Source organism: Geospiza fortis, unplaced genomic scaffold (assembly GCF_000277835.1).
Source record: "Geospiza fortis unplaced genomic scaffold, GeoFor_1.0 scaffold217, whole genome shotgun sequence".
In the NCBI taxonomy this organism is placed as follows: Eukaryota; Metazoa; Chordata; class Aves; order Passeriformes; family Thraupidae; genus Geospiza; species Geospiza fortis.
In genome coordinates this window covers 286673-310378 of record NW_005054392.1, presented here as the reverse complement: position 1 = coordinate 310378, position 23706 = coordinate 286673, and the positions used below count along the sequence as shown (strand labels likewise).

At 39.2% G+C, this 23706-nt stretch overlaps 1 protein-coding gene across 3 annotated transcripts in view; it reads left to right on the top strand.

Annotated features, from left to right (window-relative positions):
• MTHFD1L (methylenetetrahydrofolate dehydrogenase (NADP+ dependent) 1 like) overlaps nucleotides 1-23706 on the top strand; it is a 145619-nt gene that overhangs the window by 37335 nt on the left and 84578 nt on the right. For all 3 annotated transcript variants that reach the window (XM_031060824.1, XM_031060825.1, XM_031060826.1), the window contains 5 exons: nucleotides 372-474; nucleotides 3424-3500; nucleotides 7678-7818; nucleotides 14334-14402; nucleotides 21683-21794. In XM_031060824.1, coding sequence (XP_030916684.1) covers nucleotides 372-474; nucleotides 3424-3500; nucleotides 7678-7818; nucleotides 14334-14402; nucleotides 21683-21794 — 502 coding nt within the window. The remainder of the gene's footprint in view (nucleotides 1-371; nucleotides 475-3423; nucleotides 3501-7677; nucleotides 7819-14333; nucleotides 14403-21682; nucleotides 21795-23706) is intronic.

Below are 23706 nucleotides of genomic sequence, written 5' to 3'. Positions count from 1 at the left end.
AAAGAGGGGGAGTGTTTGTTTTATTCATGACATACCAACTATCTCTATATTTGAAATGGATTTTTCTCTGCGCATGAGCTGCGACTGAGTAAATAAAAGTTTGGCTTTATAACATTCAAATACATGAATCATAATTTCCAATATAATTGAATTATTTTGCTGTGAATTATTCTCAGTGTAATGATTCCTTTTATCTAACAAGATGTCAGTTGTAAAGAAATCACTGTGGGATCAGGTTGCATTTTTCTCAAAACAGGATTACTAAGATTGAAACACCTCACTTACATATGTGGGGTTGATAAACCAGAGCAGCTACACCATTTGAAACAAATGAGCCATTTCATTGCACTTCTTGAACTTTTTGTGTGTAGAGGCTGGGAATAAACAAGACTGATCCTAAGACTTTAACAGAAGAGGAGATCAGCAAATTTGTGCGCCTTGATATTGACCCATCCACCATAACATGGCAAAGAGGTATGTAGTCAGAAAGCCTCACTTTATCTTGGACTTCATCATAACTTATCTCCTAATTTGCTTAATTTCACCTGAAACAGAGCTGTTTCTGCTCTGACAGCAAGAGGAACCAATTTGCAAGTGGGAATTGGGGGTTCATAACAAATGCAGGTGCAGCATGTGCTCTAAATTTGGTCCAGTATCTGCAATAACTCAAGAGACTTTGCTAAAATTCTCAAGGATAGGTTTCTTTGACAGTTTAAAGACATCCCCAGTCCCTCTCACATTAGGTAATACCTCTCCAGACATTTGAAAGTGTCTTTTCTGTGCATTTTGCAAATCTTAGCCATTCTTTTCTTAACTGTGTCTGTTATGATTCTAGATTATTTGTATTTATCCTTCTTGATTTTGGTCCCTCATCCTCCCAAGCTCAGCAGCCTGGGTAGCTCAAGAGACTTAACAGGCTTAAGGGATTATGTGTTTTTCTGATTTTTGAAGTCTCTTGAGTTGTTTGCTTCATTTAAAAAAAGAGATGAAAGATGTGGTGCTGTTGCCAAGCAAACTGATACCCACTCTGATACCCTTAGACAGCTCCCCTCTGCTTTTTCCAGTTCTAGTGCTGGGTCAAATTTCAGTGTTTACCTCAATTTCTATACCTATCTTTTTCTTCTTTAGGGAAATAAACTCTGCATAAAGTTTTGAGCTAAATACCACTGGATTTTATTTTCTTTCTTAGTTCTCAAACACTGAAGTTGTCACTGTTAAATGGAATGTATTGTGATGCTTAGAAAAAAGGGTGAATCTATTGAGAAGGGAGGAGTCTTGGCCATGCTTTGGTGTACTCTTTGTGTGCATGTCATCTCAGGCTTGGGATATTTTTCTCAAGACAGTTCAGGGGATGTGGCGTAAGATGTTTTTTATTAGTCACACAGTGTGTCTGCAAGAGACCTGTATTAGGATAAAGAAGTAATATAAATGTTTAGTGTAATATGACTCCCCTTTTTTATCAGCATGGGCTTGGGAGAAGGCAACATTGCTCAACAGCTGTTAACCTCAAAGGAGTTATTTAATTAATCTCAAACGATGTTAGTGAAATTTCTATTCCACACAGCTCTATATGATGTACATACCTTAAACATTTTAGAAAAAAAACCCCTGGATTTAGGAATGGTTTAGATAACTTGGAGAATGTTTTATTTAGGACTGTTTCTGCAGTCCATATGTCTGTGAAGCTTGTTACATACCAGGGAATTTGTAGGGGAAAAGAGCTAAGCTATCACATCTTCTGAAAATTAATTTTGGTCAGGACCTGTTTCCATAGAAGTATCACAAACTTTCAGTTCATGGTCAGCTTACACTAACTTGAAAACATACAATATACCAAAAAGTGGGAAAGCTTCCCCCTTCTTTGTCTTTCCCTGATAGTCAGATTCAGTTTATATCTCTAGAGGATAAGGAAGTGGATACATTAAACCTAACACTTGTTTGAACCTAAACCTTAGTGAAAGCTTTACTTTGGGTAAAGGAAGAGGGAAGATTTGGAGAAGAAAAATTTGTTTTTATGGCAAAACCAGTTATTTCTCATTTTATTACTACTTAGTGCAGCTGTTGGAATCTTCTTGGAGAGTGAGTGACCACAGTGACAATTGGTCACAGTGACCACAATAAGTATATCTCAGTGACCAGGAGTTGCAGGAGCAGTTACAATTTCATGGTAAGGGTGTTTAGGTCACATGATTTCACAAGGAAGGTGCAGATAAAAAATCACCTCGCTGGCTGTCCAGGCTGGTGGGAAGGTAAGTTCCTGCCCTTAGGAGTGCCTGTGTAGACAGGGAAGACATTTAGATCTGCTTAGGTGTTGTGAGACTGAGCTTCCAAGGAAGAGAAGGGAGAAGTCTGTGCTGGAGAGATCAGCTTGCCATATGGCTTCATTGTGCCATATGGTACCACAGCTTGGTGCAAGGCTACAGCTTCCATGTAGCAGGCTCTGTTCTGCAATTCCTGCCAGCAGTGTAGTATTTTAGAGTATGACTGTGTATATATAGAAACCAAAATGAGTTGGCCAAATCTGTGTTGCACCATCCTTTAAATGGGATTCCTGAAGAAATTAGGGGCCTAAAGACTGAGCAGAGGGAAAAAGATATGTGTGGTATTTACAACAGCCCAAGGGAAATGCCCAAGAATGGGGAAAGTGACTTAAATCTTGGTTTTCTCCCAACTCACTCACAACCTTGAACTGGGGTTTAATTAACATTCAAAGTCCCTCTTGTTCTTGTGTAATTATGTCATCTTTTTCTGTGCAGACAGATTTTTTTTTTTAATTTCCAAAAGCAGCAGGAAAAGTGGAAGGAGCTCACTTATCTTGAGTGCTGACAGCTTCTCTGGAGTCTCCACTTATAAATGAACAGGACTCAAATCTACCAGAAGATTGAGTTCATTGCCAAGCTACAGGCTGAACTTATCAAGAGTACCTTGCCCCCTTTACTTTAGGGTTGGTGCAAATATAAGCATTTCTAGGACTACAGAGCCTGTAAGAAAAAGATAGTCTGTTTTTTCCTTTAAAAGAGGAACTGACCAAATCTGACCAACATCATGCAGTCTTAAAGTCAGTTCTTGACAAATCAGCGATGAAGCAGGCGATTTGAAATAGATCTGGTGCTTTGTATCTACTAAGACTGATTTTTCTCATGTAGGTAAAATACTAAATAGTATGTTAGAATACTAAGAATCTGTTAGCTTCAAATGCTGTTCAAATAAACTGTGTTTGAGTTGTTTCAACCTGTCATCAAATGGTATCAACTAGAAGGGAGCAACCAAGTCTGTGCCAGTGCTGATCTGCAGAATTGTGGCCATCTGGTTACGCTGCTGGAGCAGTTGAATCTCATATGTGTAACAATAGGTATGCCTGGAAAAACCCCTATTCCTGAGTCCTTGTTAACATGTTTTGCTTTTGCCATTCCCTTATTTCAGTGGTGGATACAAATGACAGATTCCTGCGCAAAATAACAGTTGGGCAGGCAAACACGGAGAAGGGATTTGTCCGTCAGGTATGTAAAGGCATTGATAAATCACATTCTGGACAGACTCTGCATTTGAGACTGAGAGAGTTTCTGCAGTTCTTTCAGCATATTTTAAATTGCAATAATGATGTCTGTTGCTGTTGTATAGTAATCTTGCAGAGAAACTGATCATGTTAATGAGTAACTGAATCTGAATTTTCAGAAACCAATGCATATTCTACAATGTGTCAAAAGCACGTAAAAATTGCATGTGTTGGGGGTTAAACATTGTCCTATGACAAGATGCCTTTATGCCCTCATAAAGTATGACTTTAATTTTTTTTTAATCTCTGCAACAATTTATGTGGGACACACATAATTCAAATTACATTTAAATTTCATTTTAAAAATTGTTTTAAAATAAGGTTTTTATTCAGAGTTCTCATTTGCCTGTCATGCATCTCAGCTTTGGAATCTGTGCTGTAAGAACTTTGAGCATGTGCTTGCTTTTGCTATGTGGGCTTGAAGGGATAGTTCAGCAAATAAGTATGTGCTTACTTTTCTGTGGTGTAAAAAGCTAACCTGCATTACTAAATGAGTGATTATGGAAGTTTATTAAAGAACTTACTGATAAATTGAAAGCCAGACTTTCCCAGCACCACCTGCACAAGTGTTCCTGGTGTAATGTAGGTAAATGAATTTCTGAAACAGCCCAGCATAGAACAGCAGCGTCAGCAGGAGTAAATTCATTGTGCTGATGTGGAATGGCTCTTAATTTGATGAAGATCTTGTAATGTAACATTCTGGATCATGAAATTCATGAGGTTCTGACTATTTTGATAGTGAACAGTTCTTGTGGTAGAGATAAGGCTTTTGCATTTTTGGAAGTTCTAGATTTAATTTTTCTTTACCATTTCTTCAACATTTTCTTTTACATATGCCTAAATAAAGAGACCAAAACATAGTGCTGTGTTTTTTGCAGCAAGTAAAGCAAAGCCAAATTGGAGAGAAGAACTTCAAAGAGAAATCATAAAATCCTAGAGCAGTTTGTGTTGGAAGGGATCTGAAAAGTTCCAGTTCCAACCCCTCTGGCCTGAGCAGGGACTCCTTCCACTAGAAACGCTCACTTACTTTGGTTTTGAATGCACAAAATAGAAATTTTTCTGTCTGCAGCTCACAGGAAATTCAATATTAGCTAATAGTCATTTCTGATAATGGGCTGGGACTACAAAATATTATATTTGGTGTGAGTTCCTTCAACACTTGAGACCTTTTCATATGTTTAGATTTGTTTCAGTGACTCAATATGATTATTAGTCTTAAGCTGGGTTCTGCCAGCCTTATTGTGTAGTGTTTTACCACTGTAATTGTACTATTGAGTTAAATGTGACTTGTTTTATTCTAGAGTAGTACTTGACAATATTGCTGTCAAATGTTGCTTCTGTACTTTTTCAGGTAAAAGTAATGCTTTCAGTATTGAGACGTTGGACTGATGCATATCCATTCACATTTTAACATGGACTTAGTGACTCAAAAAATAGAGTTAGCAGTTAGGAAAACTCATTTCAGAGCCTAGCTAGAGATCCAGAGAAAACAGGACTTCATGGCTAACAGATGCATTTTATGAATATTTGGAGTGATGTTCTAGCACTCTTAAAATCAATGACACCTGTGTAAAATGGCAGAGCACAGCAGGCACCAAAGTCTGCATTTTAATGAACAGGGATGCTGTGGTTTCTGAAGAGTATTACATGACTGATGCCCTTGATCCTGCAATTGAATCCATGTGGGTGGATCCTTTCATCAATAAAAAACTGACTTTGCAGCTAAGACTTCTGTCAGCACTTCATAGGTGTATAAAGGTTATTTAGAGTTAAAATAGCACCTGCTACTACAATCTTTTGTGCCTGTTTCTTCAATTAAGTTTTATGTCACTCTTTGAGCATCTGCCTGGGATGTTTTTCCTGTCCTTTTGGTTTTATAAGGAAACAATGATAAAAACTTTTTTGGGGTCTTCCAATAAACATTCTGATAAATGAGAAATATTTCACTATATGCGTTGGACATAGATTTCTCAGGCTTATTTCTTGTCTTACATATGCTGCAATGATTTACTGAGGACATTCTCAAATTCAGAAAAGATAGTGGAATCCATGCCATCACAATGCTAACAAAGTTCATTGCATTTAGAACTGCTTCCAAAGAATACAGAAAATCTGTTTTGTGATTTCACCATTTCACTTGAATCACTATGCTGAAAATCTCAGTTACAGAATTATTTTTCTTTTCTGTGGTATGTAGGACTCTCTGCCTATGTCCACAGCAGAAAAGTGCTCAGGTGTCTTCAGACATTTTGACTAAACACGTGGGTATATAGAGGTCAGCCTGAATAGGGTGCTCTGGGCTGTAACTGTCAAAAACTAAAAGCAGGAACGTGGGTTCAAAAAGGGCAGAAGTTCTTAAAGTACTAGGCAAATGCACAAGAGTGGTAGGGGGTATGTTCTATGTAAATGCTTCTTAAAAACAGACAAAGCTCTCAATTTGAACAGATTCCTCTGGTATTAATATGGGATACATCTGCCAGAGGTCTGATAGAAACAGTCCTGGTCTTTTTTCTTACATAGATAGCAGTAGAATGTCAGTTACTAAACTTTATGTAGCCTTTAATTGCTGGAGATGGAGAGATTACCGAAGAAATTGCGGTTCTTGATCACTGCCAACACTGCATTCCTATCACATAATGCATTAGTGGCTTTTCTATTCTTCTCTGTTTATGTTCTGACAGCATGTGGCCTGAGCTTTACTAATAGTGCATTAGTACAAGTACTACTAATCTATACTCTTAAAGAAAAATAAAAACTATTGCTTATGTTGTGCTGAAATGCTCCACAGTATGGGTGTGTTTCTACAAGAGCAATAGAACTGATGCCACATATAGTTCTTTGTGCTTTTTGGCTTACATATTTGTTCATTTAATTAAAAAAAAAAGGAGCAGGGATATATTTTACATTTTCATAGGTCAAGCACAAGACTTAACAGCATAAACTCTTAATTTTGAGCTTCAGTAGAAAAAGAATGATCAAATGTAACAAGAATGTTTTTGAAACCAGAATAAAAACCTGTTGGAGATCATTACTGAAAAAAAAATTTAAAAACCCTCCACAATGCAGTGTTCCTTTGCTCAGGCCAGTAAAACTCAAAAGACATCTGGTGATTTCCTGTTTCTGCCACAGAAAGAAAATTCTTGATCCTTCAGGGAGCTTCTCTAAGGATAATGTGAGCCAAGGGCCTAAACAGTCTGCAATACTGGTCCTCAAATAAATGTAGTGTAATGGAGAATATTAATCAGGGAATATAAAGTGTTTGAAGTTCACAGAATCATACAACATCTTGAGTTGAAAGGGATACATCAAAGTTGGACTTGGCCCTGTGCAGGACCATCCCCAAGAGTCACACCTTATGCCTGAGAGCATTGTCCAAATGCTTCTTGAACTCTGTCAGGCTTGTTTCTGTGATCACTTCCCTGGGACTCTCTGCACAACCACCCTCTGGGTAAAGAACCTTTTTCTAATATCCAATCTAAACCTCCCCTGATGCAACTTCAGGCCATTTTTTTGAGTCCTGTCAGGAGAGAAGAGATCAGTGCCTGCCCCTCCTCTTCCTCTCATGAGGAAACTGTAGGCTGCAACAAGGTCTCCCCTTGGTCTCCTCTTCTTCAGGCTGAACAGACTAAGTGACCTCAGCTGCTCCTCATATGGTATCCCCTCAGGGTCTGTCACCATTTGCCCTTCTGTAGCCCTTCTTTGGATGCTTTCCCATATTTTTATGTCTTTCTTGTATCATGGCAACCAAACCTGCCCCCAGCACTGGAGGTGAGGCTGCCCCAGCCCAGAGCAGAGCAGGACAATCCCCTCCCTTGCCTGGCTGGCCATGCTGTGCCTGATGCCCCTCAGGACAAGGTTGGCTCCCCTGGCTGCCCGGGCACTGCTGACTCCTGTTCAACTTGCCACTGACCAGGACCTCCAGGTCCCTTTTTGCAGCTCTTCCTTCCCACAGCTCATTGCCCAGTCTGTACATAAAGTTACTCTACATTAAGTAGTCTCAAAGGCTTTAGAACTTGTTTGAATGCCAGTGTGAAATTTATCTTTCCTGAGTTTATTCCTGATGATCCCCTGTATTTCAGCTGACTTTGATTTGGTTCGTGATTCTCATTTCTACTTTACAGGCTCAGTTTGATATTGCTGTTGCAAGTGAGATTATGGCCATCCTGGCACTTACCACCAGCCTTCAAGATATGAAAGAAAGACTGGGGAGAATGGTGGTGGCTAATGACAAGAAAGGACAACCCGTAACAGCAGAGGATTTGGTATGTTCAGTGCTGTAGAGACCTGTGAATAACCTCAGACATGTTTGTTTTGCCTCTTGAAGCATTAAAAAGGCAGGTATATGCCAAAGATTTTGCTTTGAACAGCACAGTCAGATATCAAAGAAAGATCATCTTCTGGGCCAAAACCTGCTTGAGAATGAGAACAAGATGTAGAACTCATTCTTCAGCTCTGGTAACATCTGGCTCAGAAAGCCTCTGGTCTCCATAACCTACTTGGATCATTTTCTGCAATTCTTAAGGCAAACAATTCAGTGCTGGAGGGAGTCAAAGTGCGGGCTCTTATTTGAGAGAGCTGGTAATGTTTGCTACTGTGCTTTTAGAGCCTGCTCAGATGTTGCAGTGATAGTTACCACATGAATGCCTGTACCACCGGATCAGAATGGAAACAAGCTGTTCTTAATTCAAAGGTTGCTGATAGCGCTTGGGACAGGTTTATCTGTCATTAGAATTTGTTTTTCTTCTTTACCTTCACTAGTTGCTGTTTCCTCATTCCCTACTTCAGCTTCTGAAAAAAACCAGAATGTTTTTTCTTTAAATCACATTCTATCCCTTGTATCTGGGCTGTGAGTCATTGAACAGTGGTTGGAAGCTCACATGAGGTTGTGTGTGGCAGCTTCTGGTGCAGCCAGAAGCTACCAGCTGATGTTTGTAATCAGCTGCATGCCAGAAGCAGTCTGATGCCAGCCCATCTCTGATGGCTGCCTGTATCATGCAGGCTCTGCATGTTTTCTCCTCTTTCTTCCTGTTTCTCCCTGTTTTGTGAACATCTGCTCAAACTTACTGAGTAATGAAAGAGTAAAGCAATGAGTATCCTGCTCTGTCAGCAAAGTTAGCAAATCCGCAAGTCAGGAGCACCTTCACAGCCTTAGTGGATTCCAGTTTAATAAAGAAATGAAAACATGGTATCTAGAGTGCCTGGATTTAAGAATGAAATTAAGATAAGGTTAAAAATTTCTAAGTACAGTCATTATTAAAATTCAAAGTAAATAATCTATTCTGAATTTTGCTGGAGACATGAAGAACTGCATTTAATATTCTAGCTGTTTAAGTTTTGCTTTTGCTTTTCAATTGTATAACTTCGTCTGGGCCAAATGGAGGGGAATGGGGAATAAGTTACATTATAAGGCATATGCAAATACTTTAAAATTATTTAGTGTTAGAATTAAAACTGCATCTGTAGTACATGTTTTTAATTTTGACACTACTTTTATATGAAGGTACTTTTATTTATTAGCACTGCAAAATATTTGACCTGCTAACACTTAATGCTAACCAGCTTGATGAATGAAAGAAATGGCTTTTCCATTGGGGTAAAAGAATTTTAGAATTTTTCCACTGTGTCCCTAAAATGAAAGTAATGCTCAGCAAAATGTCTGTTATTAATTCAGTTTTCTTTGGCTTTTTTTAAAACAAACTTCCTATGCTTAGTGTCTCAATCATTTGATAGTTTTGGTTGTACTGAACATATGTTTCTAGTTGTTCTTTAAAGCAGTGTTTTGTATTATAAAAAAAAAAAAAATAATCGAAACCAGCCCAGAAAGAAAAAATCATCACAGTCTGAAGGACATGTGTTATGAGCTTCTGCAGCTATGCTCCTGCATTCTTTTCCTTCTGGAGGTTCTCCATACCATGCACAGGAAAGACTTGGGTGCATGTCATGATTGGGAAGTGCAGGAGCTCCTACCTCTTTTGTTGTGCAGTGTGTTAAAAACTAGTATGAGAACCATGGGAATAAGAGGAATATGATTTCATGGTTAAGGATGTAAAGCATCTCTTTGGAGAGCTCCATTCCTCTGTTCTTAGCAAAACATTCATGAGGTGCTGTGTCCGCACTGATTCTTACAGTACATAAGGAGTTAGTCGTTCCTCAGTCTGGTTTAATACTAGGGAGCTTAACAACTGAAATTTATGGAAAGAGTGAAACTCCATCAAGAACTTTGAACCAGGAGGAATTATTTTCTGTTGTCTCAGGCTGAGGCATCCAAAATTGGTGGATATTTTTGAGCTTGATTCTTGTGTGTGCAGGTTTCTCTTTTGAAGAACAGGAACAATTGTTCATTTCTAAAGACTTACTAATGTTGCTGAAGAAATCAGATGCTGTGGTGTTGGGATTTAAAAATGTCAAAAGAAATTAGCAGTGGGGTCTCTGTGATTTCTGTACCAAATTAAATAATGCTTACTTTGTACAGGGGGAGAGAGCTTATGAAAAACCATACTGCACTGGTGAAAGTCTACTTATAGACTTTCACCAGATTACCTAAGTCAACTTAGGTATAAAGTTGAATTCTCTGGAAACAACAGCAGGAGAAGTATAGTAAAAGACCATAACAAGTCATAATTCATATGTACAAAGAAGATACATTTCTGTTCTTTCATGTAGCATTTTGTCTGCTTTTCTGATTTCTTCCCACAGGTGGTCAGTCTGTTTGAGTGGCTTGCAACTAAATCTACTGTTTCTAGACTTTAAAATGCAGTCTCTACTCTTCCCCTCTTCCCTGCAGCTTGTGCTGCCTGTGTTGATATAATCCGAGGTTTATTTCTTGGGAAAATTTTCATACACATCAAGAGGTTTGATGTGAAGCTATTCTGCTCCTGAATTTCCATCCTCCTTTCAGGTCAGGGTCAGTGAAGAAGTAAAGCTCTACAGTAAGGAAAGATTTCAAGACAGCTGAACAAAGGGAGAGCACTATACAAGATGTTAGAATGCTATCAATCCAGGTTAAATAATTTTGACTTCTATTTTTGTAAAACAAAATCAAGTTCAAAAGCTTGAATCTATCATAGTCAATCGACATGGAACATTTTAGCCCAAAGAACTGCAATTGCATATAGTTCTAAGAAACTTTAAAGGCACTTTCATCATGAGAAATACCACACAACCTGAATAATGAGTCAGTTCTACCTATCTTCTTTAAAAAATTCTGGGGTTCCTGTTTATATCCTACACAGATTGAATTTATGCAAGTTTAAATATTTGACAGTAGTCTTTAGTCTTTAGAAATCTATGTACACCAAAACCACTAAACCTTTCTCTGTGATTTGTTTCCAGATGTACACACAAAATACTTCACAAAAATACAATTGCTCTTAATTTTGACTTTATATGCAATATATTTATCATAATACAATAGTAAAACCTAAAATACACATTGGCAGATATAAACCATATGCAGAGACAGGCTAGGAATAATAGAAAAAAGATAAATTGAATATTTCATGAATTGAGAAGACTCTTTCCACAAGAGTAATGGATTAAATGTCTATCCTCTGTAATGGAATATGTTGAACTCTTTGCCAAAATGTGGTGCTCATTGTACAGTGTTTTGAAGACTTAATTGCTTTTTGGCTTTTACAGTGAGGTAGAATTCTGATGGACACATACCATATTTTTATGTGAAGCTAAATTGGAATATATGCCCAAGATCAGTATTTCAGCAGATATGAAAAATATTAAATAAATATGTCACTAATTTTTTTTTAAGTAAGACTTCTTCTCAGCTTACGTGCTGTGCCATACTGTTAGCTTTCAGTAATTCTGGGACCAAAAGAAAAAAATAAATAGCTTCATATTTGCTTATGTAAATGATCTGTCAGCTAGTGAGATTTTTTCCTCTGGTTCATCAGAAATATTGTGTACACATCAGTGTTCACATCAAACAAAAGGAGTTGCAGTTCTTCTCAGATTATGGTTTAAGGTTTAGTTTTGTTATAGGACTGAAATTACAGAAAGTATTATAATTTTGTTAGAGACTATAGTTTCAGTTGAAGGGAAGTTGCAAGTACTTCATTATTTTTCTTCTAAAGAAAAGGGTTTTTCTCTGCCGTTCAGCCTTTATTCATTTCATAGTAGTTACTTTCAATCACTTTCCTTGTCATCTGGTGTTGGCTTTCATTTCCAGTCTTGATAGACTTCAGAGACTGCTCCACTGGAAGTTGCTTTGAAAGTATTTTGGATTTTCATCTAAGTTTGCCTTTCCTGTGTCGTGTATAATTCACATGCTCTGTGATCTGTGCTGTCCTGGGGAGCATACCTGCCCTGATGGCTGCTGGATAGATGGAAGGAGCATTATTTTCAGGAATACCTGTGATCAATTCCAGGAAGGAACCCAGAAAAGTTGAACATCTGTATACAATTGATTCAGAACCCTGCTTCTTTCCTCTGACAGTGAGTTAGTGGAAATCTAATGATCTTTGGGCTCTCACAAGCTTAATTGGTGTGTAAGTGTCAAAGCCCCTAATTCTTTTATAAGAAGTTTACCTGTTCTGAATTGGAAATAGGAACCTGATTCCTTAAACAGCTTTGTGAATCAGATCCAGGACTTGGAGTGAGCTGTAGGAATTGTATATTAGATACTTGGAGGATTTAGTGTACAAAGAAATGAAAACTTCGTTCTCAGTCATGTCAGATAGGTATGAAAACCTAAAAAAAGTTTGTTTAGCTTTTAAGGACTGTTGTTGACACCAAACCTGGTTAAGAACCATGGGAGGCACTAAATATGCCTAGTATATTTACATCTTTTTTTCTTTGCTTTCAGCTTTGGATAAAATGAGTTGTTGTGTCCAGAAGGTGTATCTAGTATTTCTGAAATAATGCATAAGTAATATCTCCCAAAAAGTTCAAATGCAGAGGAAGTGGTTTTTCACTACACTGTTTTTTTCAGATCGATGAAGACATCAGAAAACAAAGGAGACAGGATTTGAGCAGGGGAGGAGGCTGGGGGAGAAGTGTCCTGATTTTGTTTTTCACTTCTTCTTCCCCCAAGTCTTCTTTCCAGTAGGGCTGATCCGTGGCTGCTCTGGAAGTTTTGCATTTGGCTTTTTTTTTTTCTCTAGAAATGAGAGTATTTGGGTATATAAACAGCATAGCACCAGGCTGTTTTTATGGAGGTGGTGGAGCCTCACCATTTTGAAAGAGCTGGAGTGCTTATGTTTCCTTGCATTTTAATCCTAGCTTCTAAAATCAACATCTTAAGAAACAACAATTTAATTCAGTAGATTAAAAACTATGCTGTTTTGCTATCAGCTTCTCATATTATATCTTTGTGGATCCATTGGTTTTGTAAATAGTGGGAGATGCAGAGTGCAAAGAAAAATCTTCTCCTTCTCTCTGTCTGCTTCACAGTCCTCCAAGGAAACACTTGCTATGCATCAGTAGAAGCCAGTTTTACTATTTTGGTTTCAATTCAGTTTTATCTGGGGCCAAATATTCTACATCATTTTCCTCTGAAGTCTGTGCTCAGAAGTGATGCTCAGAAAGGGAAAAATTGTATTTTACAAAATACTGCACTTAACCATCACATACTTTTATGTCTTATCTGTTGCCATCAAAATTTTCATGCAGACTTTGAATGCTCAAATTTGGGGTTAGTTGACAAACGCTGTGTTGGGAATTATAAAGGCACTATTTTTATTGCTTTTCTTTATTTGAATATTATTGCTTATCTCTTTATAGGCAACTTGGATATTGTACCCATGTTTTTTAATCTTCATTTTAAACAATTTACAGCAGCTAGGATTTTTGTTTGGTTTTCATGTTTCTTTCAATACAAAAATTTTTTTTTTGTGTGTGTGTGTTCCCTGGCAAGTCTGTGAGCCTCTCTTTATAACACTACTGTGGTTTTTTGGAACCATGATCTAGTTCTTTCAAAACAAAAACCATCATCTCAAAATCAAAGTAATTCAAGAATAAATTTGAACATATGCTGGTGGTTTCTAGATAGCACTCTTCATAAAATCTGATAGTGATGTGCACACTCTGTAGCCTTTTTTTTCCCCTAGAATGAGCATTGAAATTTGGTGTAGAGGGTTGTTATGACTTTTATTTATTCTAAGGTTTTTAAGGTCAGTGTGAAATTTATACTTCAACAGAATTTTTAGGGAGGAGTAATGTTTTTTGCAACCAAAATGCAGGAGTTTGCTCAACTCCTTTTGTGATCTCATCATCACAGTAAGGCATCTCTAGCTTTTAATCTTGTGATGTATTTCTTATCTGCCCCTAGTAAACTCTGTGGCTGCTTTCATCCTGTATCTGTTAAGTATATATTTGTACAAGTCTTGTACTCTTCCTGGTTGTTGCTAGCTATTGATTTATGCTGTAGATTCTGTCATGAAAGAAATACATCTGTCATTTCTTTAGCCAGTTTTAGCAAGCTGCTGCCTTCTTGCTTTCTCAGCTCTCAGAGGCCTTTGGTACTCCATCTTTTGTTACCTTGAACATCCTCATGCTGATCACTTAATTCTGTTTCTGATCTTTCCATGAAATAGGGCAGAGAAGTTACCTGTTGCCTTTTAAGTATATTCAGAATAAAATAATTTTTGTTTCAGACACACTGTAAATACAGAATTTTAGATGTCTTGAGGTAATATTTAAATAAATTCTTTATGCATCACTGCAACACTGCTTTGAACTGTAAGGATTTTTAAACTATAAGCGTAACTTGGAAATGTTGCACCTTAGAATTGACTTCATTAAAATGTGGACTCTTGTCTTTTAGGGAGTAACTGGTGCTTTGGCAGTTTTGATGAAAGATGCAATTAAGCCCACACTAATGCAGACATTGGAGGTAAGTATGGCTTATGATGCCTGCCCTTCTCCAACTTTCAAATTCCATACTGTGCTGATCATGCTTCTCTTCAGCAACTGTGCTTGATTTTCAAAATTCAAGCCAGGGTCTGATCCATAAAACCATTCTAGCAAACATTCATTTCTTTATGTTAACTGTTCAACTCTATCTGCATTTATATATTTTTGTTGTGTTTTTTCCTTTTTTGAGATCTGGCTATAGTCATAATTTTACCTACTGTTGCAAACAAGCTGGAGTGCATTGTTGAGCTGCTTCTGAGCACAATGGGAGGCAGGTTCATCTTCTAAGTCACAGATTTACTATTTCCACCTTGTTCTTACAGGGAAGTGTCCTTTTTGTGTATTTCTTTGTATGTTCTCATGACAATTCCCGCAGCCCAGCATTTTGTGTGGAAAAAAGGTGCTTTGCTGTAGCCATTGTAATCCATATTACAGTTTGTGCCATTCAGAGTCACAGGAGGGTCCTTTCAGCTGTTTATGCATTTTCAAAAGATGCCTCCCAGCCACCCTGTCTTGCCACAGTGCCTTCATGGACTAAATGAAGTTTTCATGGGCTATGAGAGGAATGTTTTACACCTACCCTAGTGAGCTTTCTTCCAAAAGCTTAAAGAACGTAGAATTAGTGCAAGCTAACTTCGTGCCTGGGCAGTCTGGTATTGATGTTTTGATGGGAAACTGATGAGCAACATTTAAGGGGAGAAGGAGAAAGAAAAATGAGAAAATAATGAAGTAGCTTTGAAAACAAATGCACTTGGAGAAAAATGAGTGTATATATATTTTTCATTTGACCATCAAAATTACATAGCTGGAATATTTCACTATGATTCTTGATATGATGAAAAGTTGAAGAATGCAGAAAGATACCAGTGCAATCACCAGTTGATAAAAATGTCTCATTTTCTGCAGCATGTTGAAACTATAACTACTATATTTTTGTTTTTGAGTTTGGATGGGGACAACTTCCTAGTCTCGGGGAATATTAGGAAAACAGAATTTAAGTCTATGTTATTTTATTATCTTAATTATTTTCCCCTGCAAAGGAAACCTGTTCTTTCATATGGCTGTCTGAAGAATGTATGTCTGTGTGTGTGATAATTTTATAATAACATCCAACAGCAGAAGCTGGAGGTCAGATAGCATTGAGAATGTCACGGCCAGAGCTCAGTATTATAATCACCACTCGGATAACATTGTGTGTGTTAAGCACCAGTGACAAGGTAGCTTTGATTCTGACTGTTTAGTCGCTCTATTTGCACTTTGCATATCTGTTGGTTTTGTTGCAGTGTTCTGAAAGACAATTATAAATGTCAGAAGAGATTCTTTTGATTGATAGGCATTTGGTTCTGGGACATGCATGCATTTATTTTTTCCCTGCATTTCTTTATATTCACATTTCTGTGCAATAAAATTCCTGCCTTTTATGTGGTATTCTTTTCTAGTCTAATCTATGCTATGGCTGAAACATCTGCCAACTTTCATCAAACACTGTTGCTTGTTAGCAGGACCCTGACCACATTACCCAAAGATTCATTTTGCCCCTAAATTCTTCTCACAAAGTTATTTTTAAAACAGCAAACCAAAGCAGCTCCGAAGACTGCTTCATGCTCCACTCCTCCACTTAGAGATGAATTTTTGTCACACTTTGGATACTTGCTGGCTTGCAGGCTAATATAAGTCACCTATCCAAGTAACAGAGATCCCCAGTTTATCTAAATATTTTCCATGATAGTGCTGTGCTTTGGCTGATGTCCTTTCGGGCTGTGTCATTGCTCTCATGTAGAATCACAGAGCCTGCAGAGTTAGAAGTGACCCCCAAGGATCACCAAGCCCAGCTCCTGGCCCTGCACACCACCAACCCCAAGAACCACACCATGAGCCTGAGACAAACATTTCTTGAGCTCTGCCAGGCTGGTGCTGTGACCACTTCCCTGGGGAGCCTGTTCCAGTGCCCAACCACCCTCTGGGTGAGGAACCTTTTCCTAGTATAAACCTCCCCTGACTCAGCTTCAGGCCCTGTCACTGTCACCATAGGGAAGAGATCAGTGCCTCCCCCTTCTCTTCCCCGCACAAGGAAGCTGTAACTGCAGTGAGGTCTCCCCTCAGTCTCCTCCAGACTGAACAGACCAAGTGACCTCAGCTGCTCCTCAAATGGCTTCACCTCAAGGCCCTTCACCATCCTCATTGCCCTTCTTTGGACACTCTCTAATGGCTCAATGTCTTCTTTTACACAGTGGCACCCAGAACTGCCCCCAGCACTGGAGGTGAGGCCACCCCAGCTCAGAGCAGAGCAGGACCATCCCCTCCCTTGCCTGGCTGGTGATGCTGAGCCTGATGCACCCCAGGAAATGCTTCACCTTCCTGGGGATGCAGTGGCCCACTCTACTACTGCCTGTGCTGTTGCTGCTCTTGAGCTCTCTTTATTATTTTTAATTCTTCATCTGGAAAACTGTCATAGGTGCTACTTTTCATAGCTTCAGTTTAAAAAAGAAAAAGGAGAGGAACAAGGAGGATGTTGTGCCTTGCACACTTGAGTGTACTCTAGTGATCCACTTGTGAGTTTAAAGCCCTCTAGCATGATAGATTTTAAGCCAAATTTATCTTAGTATACCCTGGGGTGGTACATGTAGTAGTATTTCTTCTGCTATAGGTAATGCCATCTTTCTGATGACAGTGTGAATTGCAAATCAGAAATGAGGATAACTGAAGCCTACATTACACTTGAAATAAACCTAATAAGTAGCATCCAAAAGTTAGCATCTTCAGTTTCCTAAGAGGTTACCAGTAGTAATTGGGCAACATAATCCTAATCCCTTTGGGGAGAACGAATTCTTCATAAAACTGTAAGGACCTTTAGCAAAGGCGCCACAATTTGACAACAGAAAAACTAGAAATAATCCTACAGCACATAGGTGGTGAAAAAACAGATTAATAGTATTGCAGATAACACAGATATGGCTCAGAATGTGCCATGAACCTGTCTGGCAATTAGGGATGAAACTGTTCACCAAAGCAGATCGTCCAGATCACTTTGGGAGATGGCAAAAACACTGCCAGGAGGGAGAGCAGGAGTTCTGGATGACAGCTGACAATCAGCTGGCAGTTGATTTGACATAATTTGTGAGTCATAGTGACTGTGGGTAGCAGTGACTGTAAGGAGCCATTGCAGAGAGAGTAGCCAGATAGAAGTAGCCAGTGTAGCTGCACTCCTCTGTGATCTGGCCACAAGCCTGTGGATGGGAATTGTGTTAAGCCATGGAAGTCTGAGGAGTTGCTTCTAAGGGCCTGTGAAAATGGAGAAGAACAACATGCTCAGTAGATTTGCACCAATGTTATATGGATGTCTGCATGCACGGGAGAAGAGGCTTAGAAGGTCATAAATCAAAAATTACCATAAGTCAGTCCTGCGTGGAACTGAACTGGCAACTTATGTCAGTGCTTTTTTTCATATGTGAATTGATGTGTGGTTTAATTTGCTGGTTTTTAAAGAGGTTTCTTGGTGGGTTGCTTTCTGTCACAGTCCTGTTACTCTGCCACCAGAAATTCTGCCTGAAAGTGTTAGTGATTGACAGTGTTTTATGCAGGAATGACAGTAAAAATCTGAAAATGGGAGACACAGGGCACTCCATCTACAATAACCACAGACTTCGGTGGAGCTTACTTATATCCAGTGCTGTAGAATTGAGATTACTTTGTTTGGAATGTACATAATGATTTCACAGTGTTTATCTATGTTCCTCATGACAGATTTGTTCTCTTGTCGACTGATCCCTTAATGTTCAGCTTTTATTTATACCACGCGTAACAGAGCAGCTGCTCTATGGGACAGCCCTTTGTAGTTGCAGCCTGGCTGCCCTGGGGTGGTTTGTTGTGTTAGTTTTGAAGTGCCACTCACAGTAAAGATGAGAGAAGAATGGTAATAAGTATTATAAACATCCTGCTAGCGGCCAGATAACTTCAGATATTTATTGACATTCGGGGTTTATTTTCTTTTACTGAAACTTGGATAATAATATTTTCTGTACTGAAAGCAGTCAGCAGAATGCATCCCTGTGCCACTGTTGGGTTCTCCATATAGTTTGTTAAGAGTGTAGCAAAAATAAGTGGGACAGATGGACTGGCACAGTCGCTAAAGCTGGCCTGAGAAGACATTGTTGTTCCTGTTCCAAGGTGTGCCTGAGGCTCCCAAGGTCCTGCTGGAGTTCACTCTCTTCAGTACCTAGACTCTACTTTTCTTCCAGGATTGCTCTTGTAAAAAACATTCCAATTGCTCTTCCTTTCCTTCTGGTGGATTTCAGAGCTCCAGGGGAGCATCTGTCTATGTTAGTGATTTTGTAGTGTGTTTGGATTTCTAGTTAGTCATGGGAGCCTCTTGACTTCCAATATTCTGGATTTTGGATCCTGCAGTCCACATTCCCTTCCTATCCATGTTGTGTGGATGAGCTCTTGGAAGCACAGTAGCACAGGGAGTGTAGGAGGAGACCCTTCTGGCACCTCTCTTTGCAGTGCTGCTGCAGTGTGTGCTGGGCTGCCCAGGCACTGGCAGTGGCTGTGGGTCCATGCATCACATCTGCCCAGTGTGTGCTCTGGGCTCTAATAAGACCAGTCCTGTGATTCCTTGCCACAAGAAATTAGGGATTGGAAGAGTAAAATTAGTCTGAGTAATAAAAGACAAATTGGAATAAACCTTATGGATTTGAGTCTGGTAGCTGGAAATTTGTGGCCCTACTTATTTGAATGCCAAATACTGGATTAAAGTAGAAGTAAAGCTTCAACTTAGTTTGGTGAGAGCTGTTTGCATTTGATTTTCTGTTACAAGTTCTTTGGGATAAGCATAATATACTTTGCATGGCATCTATTAGTCTGATGCCCAAGTAAGAAGCTTTGAAGGCACATGTAGTTCATGTTAAGTTTTCGTGTACTTGTGTAAAATCTCAGTTGATTTTGAAGTATGTGTCCATTAGCAGATAGAAAACAAGAAAAAAAGCTAACCCTAAGTAAGCACTATGTTATGTTTATAGTGACCTACATCAGTTCTCTTGTTACAGGGCATGATTTCTCCTTCATTTACTTTTTTGGCTCCTGTTTCTACTCTAACATGTATGAGGCAGAGTTATCTGAGCTGTAGCTTAATTATGTTGCTCCTGGAGAATAGCCCCAACCAATGCATGTTCATGTGGCAGTGCCTAAAAAGTTGCTTGTCTTTCCTCTGAGTAAAACAATTAATTATATTCTATTACTTCAAAGGAAGCTATAAGAAGAGATGCTTTTTGTTGATATATCATTTTTGTATATGATTTCTAGTCATCATTACTAAAATGCCCATGTTTTCTGTAAAACACCACTTAGATTACAGCAGTGAAATAGAGGTTTTCCTATGTAGGTTGTTTCCTTAAGACACCGGTGGCTGGGGGAAAGGAGGAGGAAGAACCGACTGGTATTTTATGGTTAATAGTTTCCAAGCTGTGGTTCAGGGGACTATTAGATGTGCCCTGCAGCTGATCCATAGAACTGTCCTACTTAACTGGTGTTTCTGGTCAAAACTTGAAGGAGGTTGCCTGCTAGGTTGCCTAAAATTTTGAGGGCTGGCAGTATCTGCTAGTACAGAATGTGAGAAGAGCATCAATGGAAATAATGTGAAATTGTCTGCTTACCTTTTCTTTAACCAGCTGGGTGCTTTAAGATGCATAAACACAACAATAGGTATTTGTTTGCCTTATTATTTTGTAGTACAACAGCTGAAGTGACATTCTTCTGTCTGATTGTGTATTCTCTTTTAGAGAAAAAACAGCAGTTAATGTAATCTCACCTAATCCTAATCCCTTTCTAAGAATGCTTATTTTCTAATTTCTCCTTTCCTTTGGGTCCCTGCCAAAAATATAAGAAGGAAACTGAGAACTGCTTTCTACCTCACAAATTCCATATACACAGCTAATTTGCTTACTCCTTACCTCTCCTTTCTCTGGTTTAGATTGGAAAACCAATCTAAACCAGAGAAAGGAGAGGCAAGGAGTAAACCATTAGACATAGACACCATGCATTTGTATTTACACAGGGAAAATTGACAGTAGATTTTCTCTGTGTAAACACAAATGTGTGGTGTCTAGTGCAGGAGAATTCAGCTCTGTGCCTAGGCTTCCAGCAGCAGTGAATGTGTTTTCCATTGTGTCAGCATCTCCACTGCACCCCAGCACATCACTTGCCATCTCCCTCTCCAGCTCCTTGACCTGTGACTCTGGTCCCTCATAGCTTCTGCTGGCTCCCCTGCCAGCGCAGGAATGGCTGCAGCAGCCAGTGAGGAAAACAGGAGCACACAGGGCTGGAGAAGGGCTGGAGCTGGGCTCTTCCTTGGGTATCTGCAGTGCTGCATTTGGTGCTTGTTACAGGATGTGTGCCAGAATAGCACACCACAGTATTAGAGCTGTGGAAATGTGAAACATGAACTAGTACAAGGTGGGGTGAGGAAGTTGTGTAGGTTTGCAGTACTGTTTATTACCTTTCTAGGAATGAAGCAGGCAAATGAGGTCTCAAGCACCTGAGATATTCCCCTAAATTGTCTAATAGCATTCCTTGCTATGTGTGCTTTGATTTATTTGTGACTTTGACAAGTCTGAAAAATTATTGAGTTTCTTACATAATGTGCTGGTTTGGCCTGGGATAGGGTTAATTATCTTCACATCAGCTAGTACTGGGCTGTGTTTTGGATTTGTGCTGGAGACAGTGTTGATAACACAGGAATGTTTTTGTAATTGCTGAGCAAGGCTTGCACAGAGTCAAGGCCTTTTCTGCCTCTCACCCCACCAGCAAGCAGGTTGTGGGGTAGGCAAGAAATTGGGAGGGGACACAGTCAGACACAGCTGACCCCAACTGGGTATTCCCAACCATGTGGCATCATGCTGAGCATACAAAGCTGTGGGAAGAAGGAGGAAGGAGGGACATTTGGGGTGATGGCATTTGTCTTCCCAAGTAACGATGACACATGATGGAGCCCTGCTTTCCTGGGCTGAACACCTGCCTGCCCATGGGAAGCAGGAATGAATTCCTTGTTTTGCTTTGGTCATGTGTGTGCAGTCTTTTCTTTACCTATTAAATTGGCCTTATCTCAAGCCATGAGTACTCTGACTTTAACCCTTCTGATTTGCTCCCCCATCCCACTGATAGAGGAGTGAGTAATCAGCTGTGTGGGGCTGAGTTACTGGCTGGGGTTAAACCATGATGTCTATACATTGAATTACTTACATATATTTTATTTTTATTATCCAGGGAACACCAGTGTTTGTTCACGCTGGACCTTTTGCTAACATTGCACATGGAAATTCTTCTGTTTTGGCAGATAAAATTGCTCTTAAATTAGTTGGAGAGAAAGGATTTGTAGGTAAGTAAATATTCAGTTTATTGTATTATGATCTGTTTGTAAATTGGCAGTGATGCAAATGAATGGTCAAATTAGCAATTAAAGGTAAGAATGCTACTTCATTATTAATATCAGTATAAAATAATCTTAAAGTGAATGTGTAATAAGCCAACAGCACTTCTTCACTTACCCTGCCTTTTGTCTCAAGTCCTGTCACCGTGGTCCTGTCACCACGTTTGGCTCACAAGTGACCTGTTCTCTCCACAAGGTGGCTGAACCAGTCAAATGACTGGATTGCATTGAAATCCAGTTCATTCTATTAGCATTCATCTGGCCTCACTTGATAAACCAACAGAAAACATTCTTTTTTTCCTGATTAATTATTTCTCTACCAGTTCAGTAAACTCAGCCAAATCAGAGGTCAGGTGTGCCTGAGCCAGTGCAGAGGCAAGGTAAAGATTGATTCTGCCTCATTTTGTGGCTGTGAGCCATTTGGTTGGTCCAGCTGCATTGTCAAACCTCACCGTGAGGCCCTTATGTTCCCATGAAAGCATTTGAGTGGGCTGACTCTTTTTACATTAGGAATTCAGCCTTCACAGGCAACAATAGACACACAGATCTTACAGTTGCAGGCAAAATAAACTCACGGCTGAATGATGAACTAACTCTTATAAAAATTGTTGTGAATGTTTAAACCTTAGAATTAAACAAAAGGGGCATTGCAGCTTTGCAGTAGTGATGCCTTTGCACTGCTGCAGCCCTTCTCTTCTGAGTCCTGAACACCGAGGTTGGATTACATTAATCCTAAAGCTGAAGTCTGAGTGCCTGTGGAACAGGTTTGAGTACCTGTGGAACAATGCTTTTGAAAAGATGCAGCAATGTGAAACATGAGGTTTATTATGCTAGCCCCCTTAAACTAGTAGAGAAACATGCATGTATATGCTTATGTCATACCTACATACAGGAAAGGGTTGGTTTTTACAGTGTTGTACAGCTTAAAGGTCTGTTTATTTCCCTCTATTGATCAAACATCCATTCAAAGAACATTTTCCATTCTGAATACATTTATTTAATGACAGTTGAATTCCTGTTTCATTAGGTCATGTTCATTGTTACATGGCTTTGTGGAATGAAGAGCAAAAGAATTTAGGGTAGCTAACATTTTTCATAAGCCATGCGAAGTGACTTTGTTTCTGCAGTGTGCAATCTTTTCAAGTGAGGAGTCAGCTGTGTATCAGTTGAGTGAAAGTATGCTGGCGACAGTCTTGAGTCTTGATCCAGGTTTCAGAGTCCAAAATGTATTGCCTTAGATTTGGATTCTCTTCCATTGAGTGTGTCCCTCAGGCACAGAGAGCATATCCTTGCATTTCTTGTGCTTTTTTCAGTCTTATCCACCTGTTTGTCTTTAACGCTCTTTTCTGCTTTGTTTGTCTTTGGCTCCAGTTTCTCTGCTGGGAGACAAAGCAGCATAGCTTCAATATAGGAAAACCTTTGTGTGTTGCCAGCTAAAGGCTCTTGTTCAGATTCTATTCCACAGAACACAAATCCCCATGAAACTGGCTTCAGAATAAGACTGCCTTTGCTCTGCAGAGCCAGGAACTTCAGCATGATTTGTAGTCCTTTGTTAGATTATTAAAAGCAATAGTTCTTAGACTGGCCTACTTAAATAAACTTTGCAGGTAGTCACAAGTGCAAATATTTGTTCTAATGGTCGTAATTACCATAAGCTTTATGGTTTAAAAAAGTACTTTTTTTTCTGGTAACTAATCAGAGCACGTGGGCAGAGACAACACTGGTTTATTAAATCCTGTCCTGTCCTACCCTACACAACTGAAGTCTAAAATGACAGCTACAAAGTGCTCACCAGTCCACACTGAGATGACATCCATACAGATGGAGGGCCCAGTGCCTTGTGAATCTGCACAGCAAAGCA